General features: G+C 43.9%; 1 protein-coding gene across 3 annotated transcripts in view; it reads right to left on the bottom strand.

Annotated features, from left to right (window-relative positions):
* LOC147267625 (nuclear receptor coactivator 3-like) overlaps positions 1-14,865 on the bottom strand; it is a 39,107-nt gene that overhangs the window by 6,027 nt on the left and 18,215 nt on the right. Inside the window, exons 3-19 of one of the 3 annotated variants that reach the window (XM_086198582.1) lie at positions 14,214-14,263; positions 12,798-12,902; positions 12,405-12,568; positions 11,215-11,315; positions 10,815-10,989; positions 10,502-10,693; positions 10,289-10,375; positions 9,914-10,057; positions 9,320-9,467; positions 8,208-8,725; positions 7,120-8,078; positions 6,901-7,024; positions 5,550-5,789; positions 5,168-5,380; positions 3,580-3,697; positions 3,299-3,470; positions 775-1,146 (exon numbers count right to left, since the gene is read on the bottom strand). In XM_086198582.1, the coding sequence (XP_086054708.1) occupies positions 775-1,146; positions 3,299-3,470; positions 3,580-3,697; positions 5,168-5,380; positions 5,550-5,789; positions 6,901-7,024; positions 7,120-8,078; positions 8,208-8,725; positions 9,320-9,467; positions 9,914-10,057; positions 10,289-10,375; positions 10,502-10,693; positions 10,815-10,989; positions 11,215-11,315; positions 12,405-12,568; positions 12,798-12,883 (3,813 nt within the window). In that variant the 5' untranslated portion in view covers positions 12,884-12,902; positions 14,214-14,263. The remainder of the gene's footprint in view (positions 1-774; positions 1,147-3,298; positions 3,471-3,579; positions 3,698-5,167; positions 5,381-5,549; positions 5,790-6,900; positions 7,025-7,119; positions 8,079-8,207; positions 8,726-9,319; positions 9,468-9,913; positions 10,058-10,288; positions 10,376-10,501; positions 10,694-10,814; positions 10,990-11,214; positions 11,316-12,404; positions 12,569-12,797; positions 12,903-14,213; positions 14,264-14,865) is intronic. The other 2 variants (XM_086198581.1, XM_086198583.1) reach the window with 2 other exon arrangements.

The raw sequence follows: 14,865 nt of genomic DNA, 5'->3' as shown, positions 1-14,865 counted from the left end.
TCTCCCTGTTCCTGTGTGGGTTCTCTCTAGGTACTCCAGCTTCCTCCCACAGTCCAAAAACATCAAGAGGCTGATTGATACTCTAAATTGACTGTAGGTGTGACTGTGAGTGTGAATGGTTGTCTGTCTCTTTGTGTTGGCCCTGTGATGGACTGGCGACCCGTCCAGGGTGAACCCTGCCTCTTGCCCAAAGGCTGCTGGGATAGGCCTCAGCCCCCCCGCTACCCTTAACAGTATAAGCAGTAGAAAATGGATGGATGGAATCTTCCAAGTCTTGTCACCTGTTTTAGTTTGAATGACATCCCTATCATCAAGTATGACTGATCAGCGAAGCTCCAAAAAGGGTTAAGTTTGACAATTTCCCCAAGCATACCCCATTCAATTCGAAAGGGTTTTTTCCTACAGATCTGGGGTATTTTTGGCCATGGTTATTTGAATTACTAGCAAAAGTAATGGCACTCTTCTCCAAACTGAGACAGACATTTTAATGTACACATTGCAGGGGTGTTCTCAAAGCTGTGGGGGGGGGGGGGGGGGTAGTTAGACGCAGACGAATGTACAGAAGAATAAACAAGTAAGTATAAGGAATAGTAATATGTGCTGCAATGTGAAGCATAGCATCCCAGGAAGCTTATGCAAGCACATCTGGCATGATGTCAATTTTTAAACTTTTTTTCTTTACTTTCTAAGCAGTGTCCAACAACCCACAAAAATACTTGTTGCTTTTTCAGTTGAATTGTATCAAAGGTTGATGAATACTAGGTGTGTGATCACCTGTTGTCCTTGCAGTCTCTGCTGTAGCTGCAGTCTGAGTGGCTTGGTGGCCGTCATCATGCGAGGTCTCATCATGTTCGCACGGGGGTTGCCCATACCTCCCATGCCTGCCATAACAGGGAAGCCCCCTGTCTGGCCAATCTGATTCATCATGGGGGTGAAGCCAGCAGGGGACTGGCCTTGCATTGTGTTGCCACCATAACCAGGTTGCACCCCCATGGAGGGGGGACCTGGGAGCCCTGGGTAGCCTTGGTTATACATGGGTTTTTGCTCCATGTTGATGGAGGAGTCAGGGCCTGAAAAAGGCTCTGAGAGCAAGCATTGACCTTGGCCTTGATCCTGACCTTGCTGGTGGCCCTCAGGTCCATGAGTCTAGAGTAAAGAGAGGTTGCATATCATGGCAGGTAATAGACAAATTTCAATAAAGATTCTTCAGGATTCGAAACATTGTAAGTTTGCTAAACAGTTTAAGCAAGAATTCTCATCAAGAAGCAGCAATTACAATTACAGAGTTAGAGGGGATAATTTATCTTATGAACACCACAAGGTTCATAAATTGCCATCATGATGCTTTCAAATACTAGCATTATGAAATATTTTGATCCCGTTTGTACCAGCCAGGGCCAAGTTTGAGCCATAACCAGCATGAAAATGCCTTTCCTTTTGAGTTGCTCATGAATCACTTGTTTGCATATATTTTGTACAGTTTAAATGTAACTTTAAGAGAGAGTAAGTGAGGGAGTGGTGCAGTACCATCCAGAAGACAATGTGAGCTAGTGATCATGAGATTAAGACCAGCTACATGTGTCAATGCACAACCTCATGTTGCTTGATACAAAAAAAATATGCTCACCTGGCTCTATGTTTTATTAACCTTTGATGTTAACCTGTATCAGCACTAATAAACAGTTATCAATTGGTTAACCAGCACTATAGAAAGCCATGGTTTGGTGTCTGACCCACTGAAAATATCAAATATATATATTTTCTTCATATGACAAGCTTTATTTTTATGCCCGAATGACAGCACATCCACACATATTATCAGACACCTGCAGCTGCTGCGAACGGATTAACTTTATATGCCGAATGCACTTTATAACCACTGGCATCAAAGCCCAGATCTCCCATGGTGGAAAATATTAAGTGATGATTTTCCAACAGAATAATAAATAAGCTGCTGTGCAGTTCTTCTAATGTATACACTGAGAAAATACACAACTGATTCTTTATGCGCAGAGCGCACTTTAAGCAGGGATCAACTTCTTTCACTTGCAAAACAGCAGACAGTTTGCAGCTCTTCCTACTCGAGTCCTACTGTATCACAGCAGATAGCTGGTCTCCTGGTTTTTATTTAGAAATAGCGTCATGTACACAGGCTGTCCAGTAGTTCCATGGGACATTAATTAACGGTGGACAAAACCCGCACCACCATGACACCAATGTGCAGTGATGGTGCCTTGCCAGTGGGTCTGATTATATTGTCAACTGTCATATTAGTGTACATAGACGGGAGGTTGTCCCCAAACAGGGTCCATTTGCTGTTTGGTGATTGGCTCTGTTGTTAGCCTCTAAGGACCAACATCATGGCATTATTGCAGCAAATCCTCTGTCCTGAGACCTCGTGTCTGAGTGCTTTAACTTACACCATCCAAGCAGCATTGGATCTTTGAAATGTGCTGACCCAAGTTATTATTAGGGCCTGAGCCCCGAAGGAGAAAGTATCTGTTCCATTTGAACCCCCAAAGTGCCAAAATGTGCTCCACAGTGCCACTTAGGTATCTCAAAAGGGGCACCATGGCCCGTAGGAATGTTGTAGAGACATCGAACCAAAACTCAATTATTTGTCTCATCAAGACCTACAAATCATACACTAACACCCCTGACCTAAATCAAAAAGGAAGTCCACAATATACACATGAAAGTATGGCTTTGTGCCAATTTTGGACCCCAAACAAAGGCTGATTCCTCCTGGTGCGTTAATAGTATTGCGTTTAAACTTTAATACATGACTTATGACACTGTGCTGGACAAAAGTTGTTAAAAACTTTGTAATAACTCAAATGATTTGGATTCTGTAAGACCCGAAAGCTGCTGCGCCACGTTGCACTTCACGATCTGGTTTCAGTCAGAGCTGTCAGCCCAGGTCTGAAAACATCTACGTGTCTGTGACAAATTCGACGAGGGTACGAAGGCCCGTTCAATTCTGCTTGCAGCTTTAATTGTTATTTCTACTGAGTACTTCTCTGACTCAACATAATATGACTATGCACCTGACAGGTCATGACAGGTTGCATGAACTGGCTGATATGTGTCTTCTTTGCACATGTGATGATGCAACATTTAGCCATTCAACCAATAGCATTAATGGTTTATTGAAGGGTTATTGTGGATATCCCCAGTTCTAACACTTAAAACTGTTGAGTGTTCATGTATTTGTGGAATATCATATGATGCAGTACTATTAACAAAGTAAGTATATTCCATCAATCAAGTATACTATATTAAGGAGGATGTCCCTTACCTGGCCTACTATTTCAGGGATGCCTAAGGCTCGGTCTATTTCCTGCAGAGCAATGACATCAGCAGTGTTGAGCAGGGAGTCCAACTGATCCAGAAGTGCTCGCTCATCACTTGGGCCTTCACTGCTGGCCAGGGGCCCAAGGAGTTCCTCCAGGGGGTGTCCAAACTGCTCTCTAATCCAACCAATTACACATTCACAATACGTAACAGTCAAGAGTGGAGAAAAGGTACTGACTATTAAAGGGAGCTTGTGAATTCAATCAACCAGCGGATATGCTTTACCTGCTCGTGTTACCCTGCGGTCTTTCCATTCCCATGCCAGAGTCTGGCCAAGAAGGAGACTGGGGTTGGGGTCCATGTCCACCAAACGGACTCACACCCATATTGCCTTCATTGGTACCTACAGAGGGTGACAGGTGTGGTGTAAGGTCAATATAGAGCTGCAACAATTCATCAAATTATCCACTAGACAAGCAAAAATAAGCTGTGGTTTGACAAGTCAAATACTAAGTGATTTTTTTTAAAATATTTTGTCAATAAATCTGTAAATGATTTTTGGGTAAATAAGTTTCAAGTAATTACCATATGTTCTAGTGACATGTAAGAACATCATGTAAATTAGTCACTCTCCCAAATCTTTGCCAAAAATGGGTTTAATGAAAAAATAAAATGTACACATGCATCAAAGTTAATAGCATGACAATGTTTAGTAAATGGATGTGGTTTAACCAAAACCAAGTTTTAAAGAAGTTAAGATTCATCCATCAATCTATCCATTTTCTTCCGCTTATCCTGTTAAGGGTCGCGGGGGGGGCTGGAGCCTATCCCAGCAGCCTTCGGGCGAGAGGCGGGGTTCACTCTCTACAGGTCACCAGTCCATCACAGGGCCAACACATAGAGACAGACAACCATTCACACTCACAGTCATGCCTACGGTCAATTTAGAGTATCAATCAGCCTAATCTCCTCTTGATGTCTCTGGACTGTGGGAGGAAGCTGGAGTACCAGAGAGAACCCACACAGGAACAGGGAGAACATGCAGACTCCACACAGAAAGATCCTGTGCTGGAGCCAGGGCTCAAACCTGGAACCTTCTTGCTGTGAGGCAACAGTGCTAACCACTGCACCACCATGCCGTCATTATGACAACATATATACAATAAGATATAATTTAAATAACTAAACGTTGAGATTGACATCAGCAGTCATACTGAAACTTGTTGAGAAACACAGAATATAACTAAGCACTAGAACAACCTAACTTTTGGTCTTCTGAACATTTCACAAGACTTAAATGTCAATTCCTGTTTACCAGTGGGACCTGTTGAGGAGAAAATATTTAAGGCCAACAGGACTGTGTGAAAATCCTAGCACATGACTAAGTTGTGGATCTTAAGTTAACATTTTCTGTTGAGAAAATGCATTTCATGGTACACTAGACATACTACTAATAAAATAATAATCAAAAAAGATTTCTGAATGATTCGAAACATTTTTTTCATGGTGAAGTAATGCGTTGGAGGCTTAAGTCAAATTTTTTTGTTCTTCAATGAGCAGGACACTTTGCTTGATACTGTATTGTATCATATGGATTACATTCATGCAAATATGTGCATATAATACCCACGAGAACATAAAGGCACTGCTTCAGTGAAATGGCTGATCTATATATCAGTGCAACAGACTGATCACTTCTAAGACTCACTTATTGAGGGATGTTCAGAATGCTGCTGCATGAAAACAGAAGAACCTCATTTGTTTTTGTTTCTATTACCTATCCCATGTAGATTAAAAGTAGGGCATCAACTTAACCTAACAGATCATTGGCTGTACACTTTCTCAATCGCTACAATTGATACAAGTGACGTACCCATGTCCATAAGTTGCTGCTGCAGTATAGACCTGGTGTTTGCAGGCACACTGTTGGAGCGGTTGATCATGGGTCCTCCCATTGGCCCAGAGCGACCCATGCCTGGATGGCCTTGTCCGCTCATAGAACTGGCATTTGATCTCGGCATCCCCCAATCCCCTGGTCCTGCCATGGGTGGCCGCTGAGGCATTCCCATTCCTCTGCTGATACCTCCTGTTCAACACAAGGGCCGGAGATGGCAAGCTTAATCACACAACAAATACAAAATTACTTGTGGGGTCAAGGTATTTATCCTGATGTCTGTCATGGACATAATAAAAATAAGTAACAGATTACTTATTTAACAAGTAATAGTAATAGTAAGTAATCGTAGTTGAGGTACTTGTTGGATTGCCCCGTGGTGGACACACAGCGGTGACTCCAGGAAAGCCGTTGGGCAACATCCCAGGTCGGACTGGAGCATCCATGTTCTCCTGTTTGACCAATGTGAGACAAGGGACGTTCCTCCTCCCAGCCAATCCACCTCCAATGGCTAACTCTCCACCCATTGGCTTAGAATCCATTGACAATGCTCTTTGAAAGGCACCACGCTGACCTGGAGGCAGGGGACCTCGCTCTGCATCTGAAATAAGCAAAAACTCAGATTACATCACTCCACTCATTCAGGTTCTAAGATTGAGATGCACACAGGGAACACTTACTTTTAAAAATTATAGAAGCTTTAAAAAAAAAAAAAAAAAGAACTAAAATTTCATTACATTCATCTTGACCAGTAGTTTCCAAACCTTCTACACATTCAACCTCCTCATTCAACTGGCCCTGTGTACAACTGATATTAAGATTCATCCTGATGTCATCCGATCACAAATGGTCAGCTCTGCATGGCATTAACATGTGTCTCCTATGATCCTATCTTCCCCATGCGGTATGCAACTGCACTCCTACATTACATCTACTTGAAACATTTTTAATCTGCATATTTACCCACAATTTATTGTATTTATTACAAGCAGCACACACGAGTATGTCACTCAAATCATGCAGCAATATTTGTTGCTGTGGACTCATGCTCATCACTGACATTTTTAATATTTAAGGAACTCCCATCTTGATTTGGATAATGTCTAGTGTTTGAGCAGAGAATGAGAAATTAGTCAATGGGTAAGAGACAGTCTTGTTTCAGTGATTGCATCTCAGGATGTACTCAGGACAAATTGAGTGTGCACACCTGATATTAAAGATGACCACTTATCATAAGATCGCTGAGGATTGATCTTAACACCAGGTGTGCACAGGGCAGCTGTGCACACCTTTTATCTCAAACAGTTGGTTCTGGCTCCCACCACTGGCTAGGCTAGCAATGATAAGAGTATCTCTGTCGGACATCATAGTGGAAGCCCCGAAACACATGGTTTAGACAGTCAGGATTCTGTCTTCAGCTGATGAACTACACCCATAGCTGCTCCCATGAGCTCGAGGGAAGGTTGTTTCATTAGTCATTCATGTCTGAGCATGCCAGGGATAGCTTGGGGGGGGGGTGGGCTTAATTTTTCCTGAACATGCAAATGGACCTACTGGGGGTGCATTTCCAGAGTTCCCGTCTGTGAGTTGTATTCTCCCTATTCTGGAGATGGTGGACGGAGGTTTTTTAACAAATACCACGGATTGTTTTGGGGTAGCCCCTGATGAAATTGTGTGTAAACCAGTTTGGGAATCTGGACTGAGTGACATACCATGTAAACTGTCAGGGATATTTCCTTGTTTGTTTCCCACTTCCTTCCCAGCTCTAGAGTCTGGTTCAGGATAGAATCCAGAGTTGTTCCTGGGAACACCCAAAATGGTCTCCAGGGTCTCCGTCTGAAATGTTGAGACAGGAATGATTACAGATTATGTTCTGATTGCCACTTCAAATTATATCTATCACCCTGTGGAGGGGGGGCAAAAATCCTCACCTCATCAGATGGCTCCAACTTGACCTTGCCATCCATAGAGTGGGGCTCCGAGCTAGTGACCCCTGCCCCCTGAGCTCCCCTCCCTTCCAGTTCTTCCAGCTTTGGCTTGATATCACCACCCTCTTTAGAATCATCCTTATTGAGGAGGTAGTGAAGGAGTGCATGAGTCTTCTCTTTCTTAGGGCTGTGCTGTTCTTGCTTTGTTTCCGACCCTCTAACCCCACTGATTGCTGCAGACCCTGCCTCTGCTCCACCTGAATCCAAGCTGCTCTTCCCAGTGGCCTCAGCTGTGATGCGAGCCACCTCATCTGGGGTGTTCCCATTTTTCAAGAGCTTGTGGAGGATCTTATGCTTCTCCTTGAGTGACTGAGTTGTAAAATGGCCCATGCTGCCAGAGGAGGACACCGCACTATGACTCCCACCTGTAGAGGAAGACACACCAGTTGAGGAGGAGGGGCTGGTGACACCATCTTTAGCCTCTGGCGTAGAACTGGACCCAGTGCTTGGAGCATGATTAGGTGGCACAAGCTCATCTGTAGGGGAGGTGAGGAGCTGCAGGAGCTTCTTGTGGCACTTGTTCTCAGGGACTCTTCGGTTGGATTCTCCCTCTCTGCTGGCCTGGCTATCTGGCTTGTCAGGAGGGCCCTCACTGGTAGGCGTATGAGGGTGCTGGTGAGATGGCTGCTCTCCTGCACCCCCCACTGAGCTGCCTGGGCTTTTGGAGTCACAGTGGGCTAGGAGGCTGGGTTTACAGGGTCCTCCTGCTACCTGGATGGTGGAATTGATGCTGGGTGAGCTGTCAGGCTTGGGAGGAGAAGTGAGGGGGGAAGGCAATGGATTGCCTACTCCCTCACTAATGGCTTGGAGAGCATTCAAGGAGCTACTGGAGAAAGTGGTGGTCCCTCCTCCACAGCCTCCAGAGTTACCAGAGTGACTGGAACTCATGGGAGAGTTCATACCTACACAGGACAGATGTATCAACAGTTATACCAATACCAGAAAATGTGGAATTGATAAAGCTGTCATTTCTTGATTTCTTTTAATAAATTTCTTGTTATGACCTGAAAATGTAATTGTTTGTTTCATACCTCCAGGAGAGAAGGGGCTGGCACCCATCTTGGGACTTCCTCGGACTCTGGGCGAACCCATGACATTGTGTGGGGGGCCATTCATCCCTGGATTGGTTTGAGGGGGACTGGTCATTCCCATTCCATACCCTCCACCCCCAGGTCCGTGGAATTGACCCATTGGCTGATGTTGGTGGTGCTGCTGCTGATGCATACCATGGTGGCCCATCTGATTCATGGGTCCCATTTGATTCATAGAGTTCACAGGTGAGTTGATCGGATGCATGGAATTCATTTGACCCATGTTGTTCATCTGATGCATGGGATTAATTTGATTCATCTGATGCATAGGATTCATGCGGTTGCCCCCAGCATATGGAGCTCTTTGTGCCATGGTGCCCTGCTCAGACATTCCATAACCCATGTTCATGCCCATGCCACCCCCTGGGCCCATATTCATCTGTTGGTTAGGGTTATTCACACCCATAGCTGGAGGCCTCATGCCTCCACCCTGGTTTCCACGATAGCCATGCTGCTCTCTGAAGGAGGAAGATATAAAATTTTAAAGTTGAATTCAAAAAGTTCAGGCAGATACAACATATTGACACAACCATCAAATTTGGGGAAAAAAACCCACACGCAACTGGTGTCAACAATGTTTTAAGTACCCTAGATTGGTCTGTTAGCGAGATTTGGGGAAAAAACACTGCCTTGCCAAAAAACTGCTTTGCCAAATCTTTGTGGAGGACCATAGGTCAGGGAAGAACCCATGACATCTGGGAGAAGATCTCACTAATGAACTAAGTGGATATCATCACCATCGCAATGACCTGCAGTCGAAGCCTAAGAGCTAATTAATCTGCTTCTCTGATGACACCTGTCTGACATTTCTGAACATATGTTGTTGTTGAAACCTGTTTCACCATGTGTTACTTTGACTGCTGAGCTGTATCAGAGTATAAGGACCTTGCTACTTCTCTCAATCACATAATAAAGCAAGATATATCATTCAAAAGGTGGGCAGTGTTCATTTTCATTTACATATTACATTGATGAAGCATTTATTCCTTAATTTCACAGGTAAATTACATTGACCCTGCTGGAAGTCTATGTCACAAGCATTTATTTTTTACCTTTGAAGCAAGTGTGTGGAGAGGAAGGAATGCGGTTCATTGGTGTTGGGATTCCTGCAGAGGTCACTCCTGGTCTGAGCTGTGACAGGGGTGCCATCAGAGAGGGAAAAGCGGTAGAGTGGGGTCTCAGCATGGCCATTATTGAAAGCTGTTGCAGACAAAAAGGAGAGGGGAAAAACAAAAGGCATGACTTAATTTGTCAATTCTGAGAGAATGGTAATTCATCTAAATGTCACTGCAATTGTTCTCCCATTTATACTAGCTGTAAAGAGATTTCCTGCAATTAGACTTGTCAGATCATTTCAACATTTGGTTACATTTGGGTTGACAAACATTAAGCATGATCTTAGAAGAGAAAAACCTTCCTTTAATATTATGGCTGAATTTTTTTTTTTTTTAAATCACTCTACATTGTGGACAGAAAATATTAAATTTGGTATGGAAATACATGATTGAAATTCTTGCATTCACAAGCATTTGCACAGTATTCAGAAAGAGGTCCAGATTTAGATCCTGCCTGGTGAAATTATGGTATAACTGACTGAATAAAATTGCAAAGGACTTTCCAATGTTGGGAGGCACAAGACTACATACCATCTTGATAGTGTCGTTTGTAGGACCAGGGTTGTCCTTCACTTCGATTAAGGAACATCTGCATGCATCGTCTCACCAGGTCCTCACAGCCAGGACGCATAGTGGTGTGAAGAGAGCTATGCTGCTCAATTTCAATAAGTTTACCTATAATACAAATACAAACAAACAGATGAGAGCATACAGTATTTCAGTGTATTTAGAATACAAAATGTTCGGGACTTTCTCATATCATGACAAGACATACATAACATCAGGATGTTTGACCAAGCCTTTGTACGCAATAAAAACATTTTTTAAAAGGTCATTTCACAAGTGCACTACTTGAATACTACTGAGAACGTACTGAAAGTACTTTTTGATCAGATGTGAGCTTACCAGACAGTTCATGGCGAGTGCTAAACCTCTCTGTCCTCTCAACTGCAGTGATGCGTCGCGCCACACAAATCATACATGACTGCAAATCTGAGCAAGAAGCAAGCAAATGTTATATTGAAGGCTCAGTTTTATTGTAGTAGAACACAAAAATGACAACTATGTATATTTTGTAGCAAAAACTCAACTTTACACAAGAAAAACTATAAGATGTACCTTCTCCCTCTTCCATCATGGCCCGGGGCTGAGTGAGGGCAAAACACTGCATGGTCTCATAGCGTTGTCCACTGGACCGCTCTTCTGACAACCCGTGACTCTGACCATGGACAAAGCTAACCAACATACGACAGTTGAAGGTGTGGCTCTTCTGTCGGGGTGCCTCTCCACCCCACGATGCCCCATTTGGTGCTACAGAGGGGAAAAAAAAAAAGACGGAAAAAAAGATTATTAAACGAGGATGACATGGCTTCAAGATCAATCAGGTGTCAGGATGTTCCATCATTCCTACATGTGAATAAACTCATCTCACCACTGGACTTGGGCAGATTCTTGTGAAACTCCTCTCTGTCCTCATCATGGATGATGTTGTACACACTGGTGTTGATCAACTCGTCTTGTTTGTACTGCAGGTACTGCGTCACATTATCTGACACAAACACAATGCTGCCTTCTCGGTTCACGACAAACAGAAATCCATCTAAGGCCTGAAACAGAGCAGCAAATGGAGACTTTAGAGGACAAAGACATGTGGCTGCCAATAATTAAATTATATCCAGTTCATTTGGTTACTACTTTGCCCCTCCAAAATCCACCTGTGACTTTTCTTTCAACTACATGTAAGCAGTGACAGCACTGAAATGATACAGCATATGGATGCAACACTAATTGGTGTTGGTCTTTTGCCCCTGAGTGATTGTCCTCAAGCTGACCTGGAGGAGAAGTGGTCCCAGATGGTCCTTGTCAATGACCCCTTGACCAGTGGAGGACACGTCCGCCTTCTGAACGTCATCAGCACTGCAAGAGTTTTTTCCTGAGGACACATGACACAACTGATGAATAAAGTTGTCGTTATACAGCAGCTATCAATAAACCCTATTCACTTACTTACATTCTGTAATTTCCATTTTCATTGTGTGACTCAGTATGAGCAGCATTTAAGTAAGAGTTTCTGGACGTGCAAATGAACAATGTGTTTTTGAATATCACTGCATTATTTCCATCGAACTTGAGGAGCTCGATCCTTTAATAAAGAAACTGAAATACTTCTCGTCACCAGGTGGCAGCACGAGTCATCTATGCATGGTTAACATGCCTTTCTATTTTTGAAATCAGCATGTGTCAGAGGCTTTGTTAGATACCATTTGATAAAGCAGGGTTATCTTTGAGTCACTAAGTAAAACAACAAAAAGTGTGATGCTGGAATTACTGGCATTTCAAACCCAACTTGTTGTTTGAGGCCAGTGACATAAACAAAGACCAGTACCTGAAAAAATGATTTCAACATAGAAATGCGTGCAGAAGGGAAGGAAAAGAGACAAGGTGTGTTAAAAGGACAGCATAAACCAGACAGAAGAAAAAGTGAGGCCCTGCATCAATCCTATCCTGTCACTATGGCAACCTGGTTGCACAATACCAAGGCCAGCAATAACCAGCTGTGACCCTCTGGGTAGATTCCTATATGATTGCTTTCTCTTTTCCTTACCCACTTAACCTCAGGGAGCTAATCTTAATCGAGCTGAAAGAGGAGGAAGAAAATATCCTCCTTTGCATTTCCAATCATGTCATATCAGCAAAATTATTTGAAAAGAGCCTCTGGAATGGAGCAACTCTGTAAGGTCTTATGTCTGAGTCACCAGTGTCATGGGTATCTCGTAGGAAGCAGAGTTTGGCACTAACAGATACACAATGTCACAGAGAGCCTTGAGCCCTGACCACCAAGGATTGGTCTCAATTACTGGTGTCTAGTTACCTCCAGTGATACTAACAGCAAAACCTGCTGTCTGTTTGACGCAGCCTGGCAATGAATTCACTGTTCAGTCGCCAGGTACTTATAAGGAGGAGACAAACATATTATATATTATCTTTTGTTGCATAAAAGTGTAATATGTGGAGGTGGTACCTTGCTCTTTAATTTGTCTGATCTGCCTCACGGTCTCCTTGAGGATGGCACATTTGTCTGGCTTGACATTGAAGCTGTCAATGTTGGAGAGGTTGGCAGAGATGAGCTCAGCCAGCTCCTCGATGTATTTACTCTCCTGTTCCCTTCGACGCTTGTCACACCTGCTGGGGAGCAAAGGGGATTAGACATGTTGCCCGGAGAAGCTAACATCCTTATGCAGGCTATCCGGATAGGACTCAGCAGAAATGCGTTACAATCATGATGGTAGGAATGTTGACATGAAGCAAGATCACAAGGAGCTGACCCCACACACTTGCAGACATTCAAATCAATAACAGTGGTGGCTAGCATGATGATAAATGGAAAGCACTTAGCAGAAGTAGGAGTACTCACCCAACGCCTGGTGTGTCACAGGTGAACAGTTTACGTTTACGGTCAGAGCACAGTGGCTCCAGTGAGTTCTCTCCTATGCCACTCATCCTCAGCGCATATCAGCACCTGAAAACGCATCCACAAATCATATATCCATGATCACTCATATAAACAGTACAAACCATCAGCGGAAATGAACCAAAACTGTGGTTTTATACTCTCAATCACTGTAGCAATCTAATCAAAGGATACTGTGAGTGCGGATTGTACAGTGCCTTCAGCCGTCTGTCAGGCAAACCTTCAAAGCTTAGTGTCAAGTTATGAAAAGCAATTGAGGTTATAGATGAAGTGACTTCCACAGGAACAGAACATTACAGATTCCTGCTGATTCATGAGGGAAGATTATCCAGTTAGTACAGCAGCCTTAGCTTATGATGAGAGTGGAATCTCATCTGTTCCACAGCGAGGAGCGACTGATGATGATGTAGAGTTTTGGCGCCTCAGGGGAGATGGGTCATCCTGTGTTCAACCAGCTTGCCCACTAGAACACACACACCGCCTCTACAAACCCTTTTCAGTCCACTTGCATGCTCAGGCATGTTGTGGCACAATCTGTAAGAGAGACGACTACAAGCAGCCACCGTCTCAGCAAGTCACATATTTACCAGACTGTTTCTTTGCCCCACAACTGGCAAAAAATACAGAGTGCAAGCTGGTGGAGCCTAGAAACAATACAGCCAAGGCTCCACAATGTATTCCAGGGACTAGTCTGAATATCCTTCTTCCACACTCTATTTACTCTGCATTCGCCATATGGGACTATATCCATCTGTCCTTTCTTCAAACAGGTTTTAACTGGTGTTTCCCTCCATATCATCCTCAGACAACCCCTCCCTGCTTGGAAGTAGAAGGACAGAGCTGGGGACACAGCCCTGTTTTTCTTGCTCTGGCATTGCCCTGCATCTGACCTGCTTCCAGTTCACATCAGAGGAAACCTCCATAGCTAACCCTTGAGGCCATGATTCTTTCCTATTCCCAATGAGAAACACACACAAAGCTGCAGCGTTCTGCTGTACAACCAGGCAAGACTGGACAGTGTGTGCACGCACATGAACAACTGCAGCCACACAAGTGGTCTTTAAAAACAGAGGAGTGAGCTCATTCCAGAGTGGAAAAGTATAGAACGGATGAGAGCCATTATGCAACTGCAGCACCGCAACTGCAGGCTGGGACACGCTGCTCAGTCACTCCACCACTACTTCATCAAGTAGAAAGTACTAAGTCCCAGATTCACATACTTCACACTAAAAATCTGCATTGTCTGCCTCTCATCTGTCTACCTTTCAGCACCCTTCTCTAAATCTGCCTGTCCAGCTCTGGCTGTGACTCCCTCCCTTCTCTCTTTCCTTCCTTCCTGGTTTCTGTCCTGAGGCTCACCTCTGCAGCGTAGGAGAAAGATGACATCAGCCCTCAGCAAGCATCACATCCTGAAACGGACAAACAGCAGAACTGGGGTGTGCTGGAAGTCTTTCTGAGAACAGGGAATGCATAGTGGGCTACTACAGTTTCTATTCTGGTTGTGGGGCATAATACTGAAGCCCTGAAGCGTAAACATCTTTTAGTATGACAAGCTCTTTTTAAGGGCTTGGAGATCTTTTTTTAAGAGATATATTTGCAGATAATTTATGTGATGTAGAGAACCATCCATCCATCCAACAATCAATTTTCTATGCTGCTTATCCGCTCAGGATCGGGGGGCTGGAAACTACCCCAGCTGACATTGGTCCAAGGGTGGGGTTCACCCTGGACGGGTAGCCAGTCTGTCGCAGGGCCATCAGGAGCAATTACGGGTTCAGTATCTTGCTCAAGAATACTTCGACATGGTCACGGGGGGAAGTTAGAATTGAACCAATGACCCTTCAAGTTGCTAGATGGCGACTCTACGTCTGTGCCATACCGCCCCTGATTTAGACAACATACAAAAAAAAGGTTGATATGTCAGATTTTTGAAAATCCAAAAGCTGAGTGAGAATTTGAAGCCAAGAGGAGTTCTTACAGGCGTTGCAGCATGCCCCCAGTCCAAAGATTC

Source organism: Aulostomus chinensis, chromosome 3 (assembly GCF_037954235.1).
Source record: "Aulostomus chinensis isolate RoL2024-O1b breed Wild chromosome 3, RoL_Achi_v1.0, whole genome shotgun sequence".
NCBI classification, from domain to species: domain Eukaryota; kingdom Metazoa; phylum Chordata; class Actinopteri; order Syngnathiformes; family Aulostomidae; genus Aulostomus; species Aulostomus chinensis.
The sequence above is the reverse complement of the archived record's forward strand: the minus strand, read 5'-3'. Positions and strand labels throughout refer to the sequence as shown.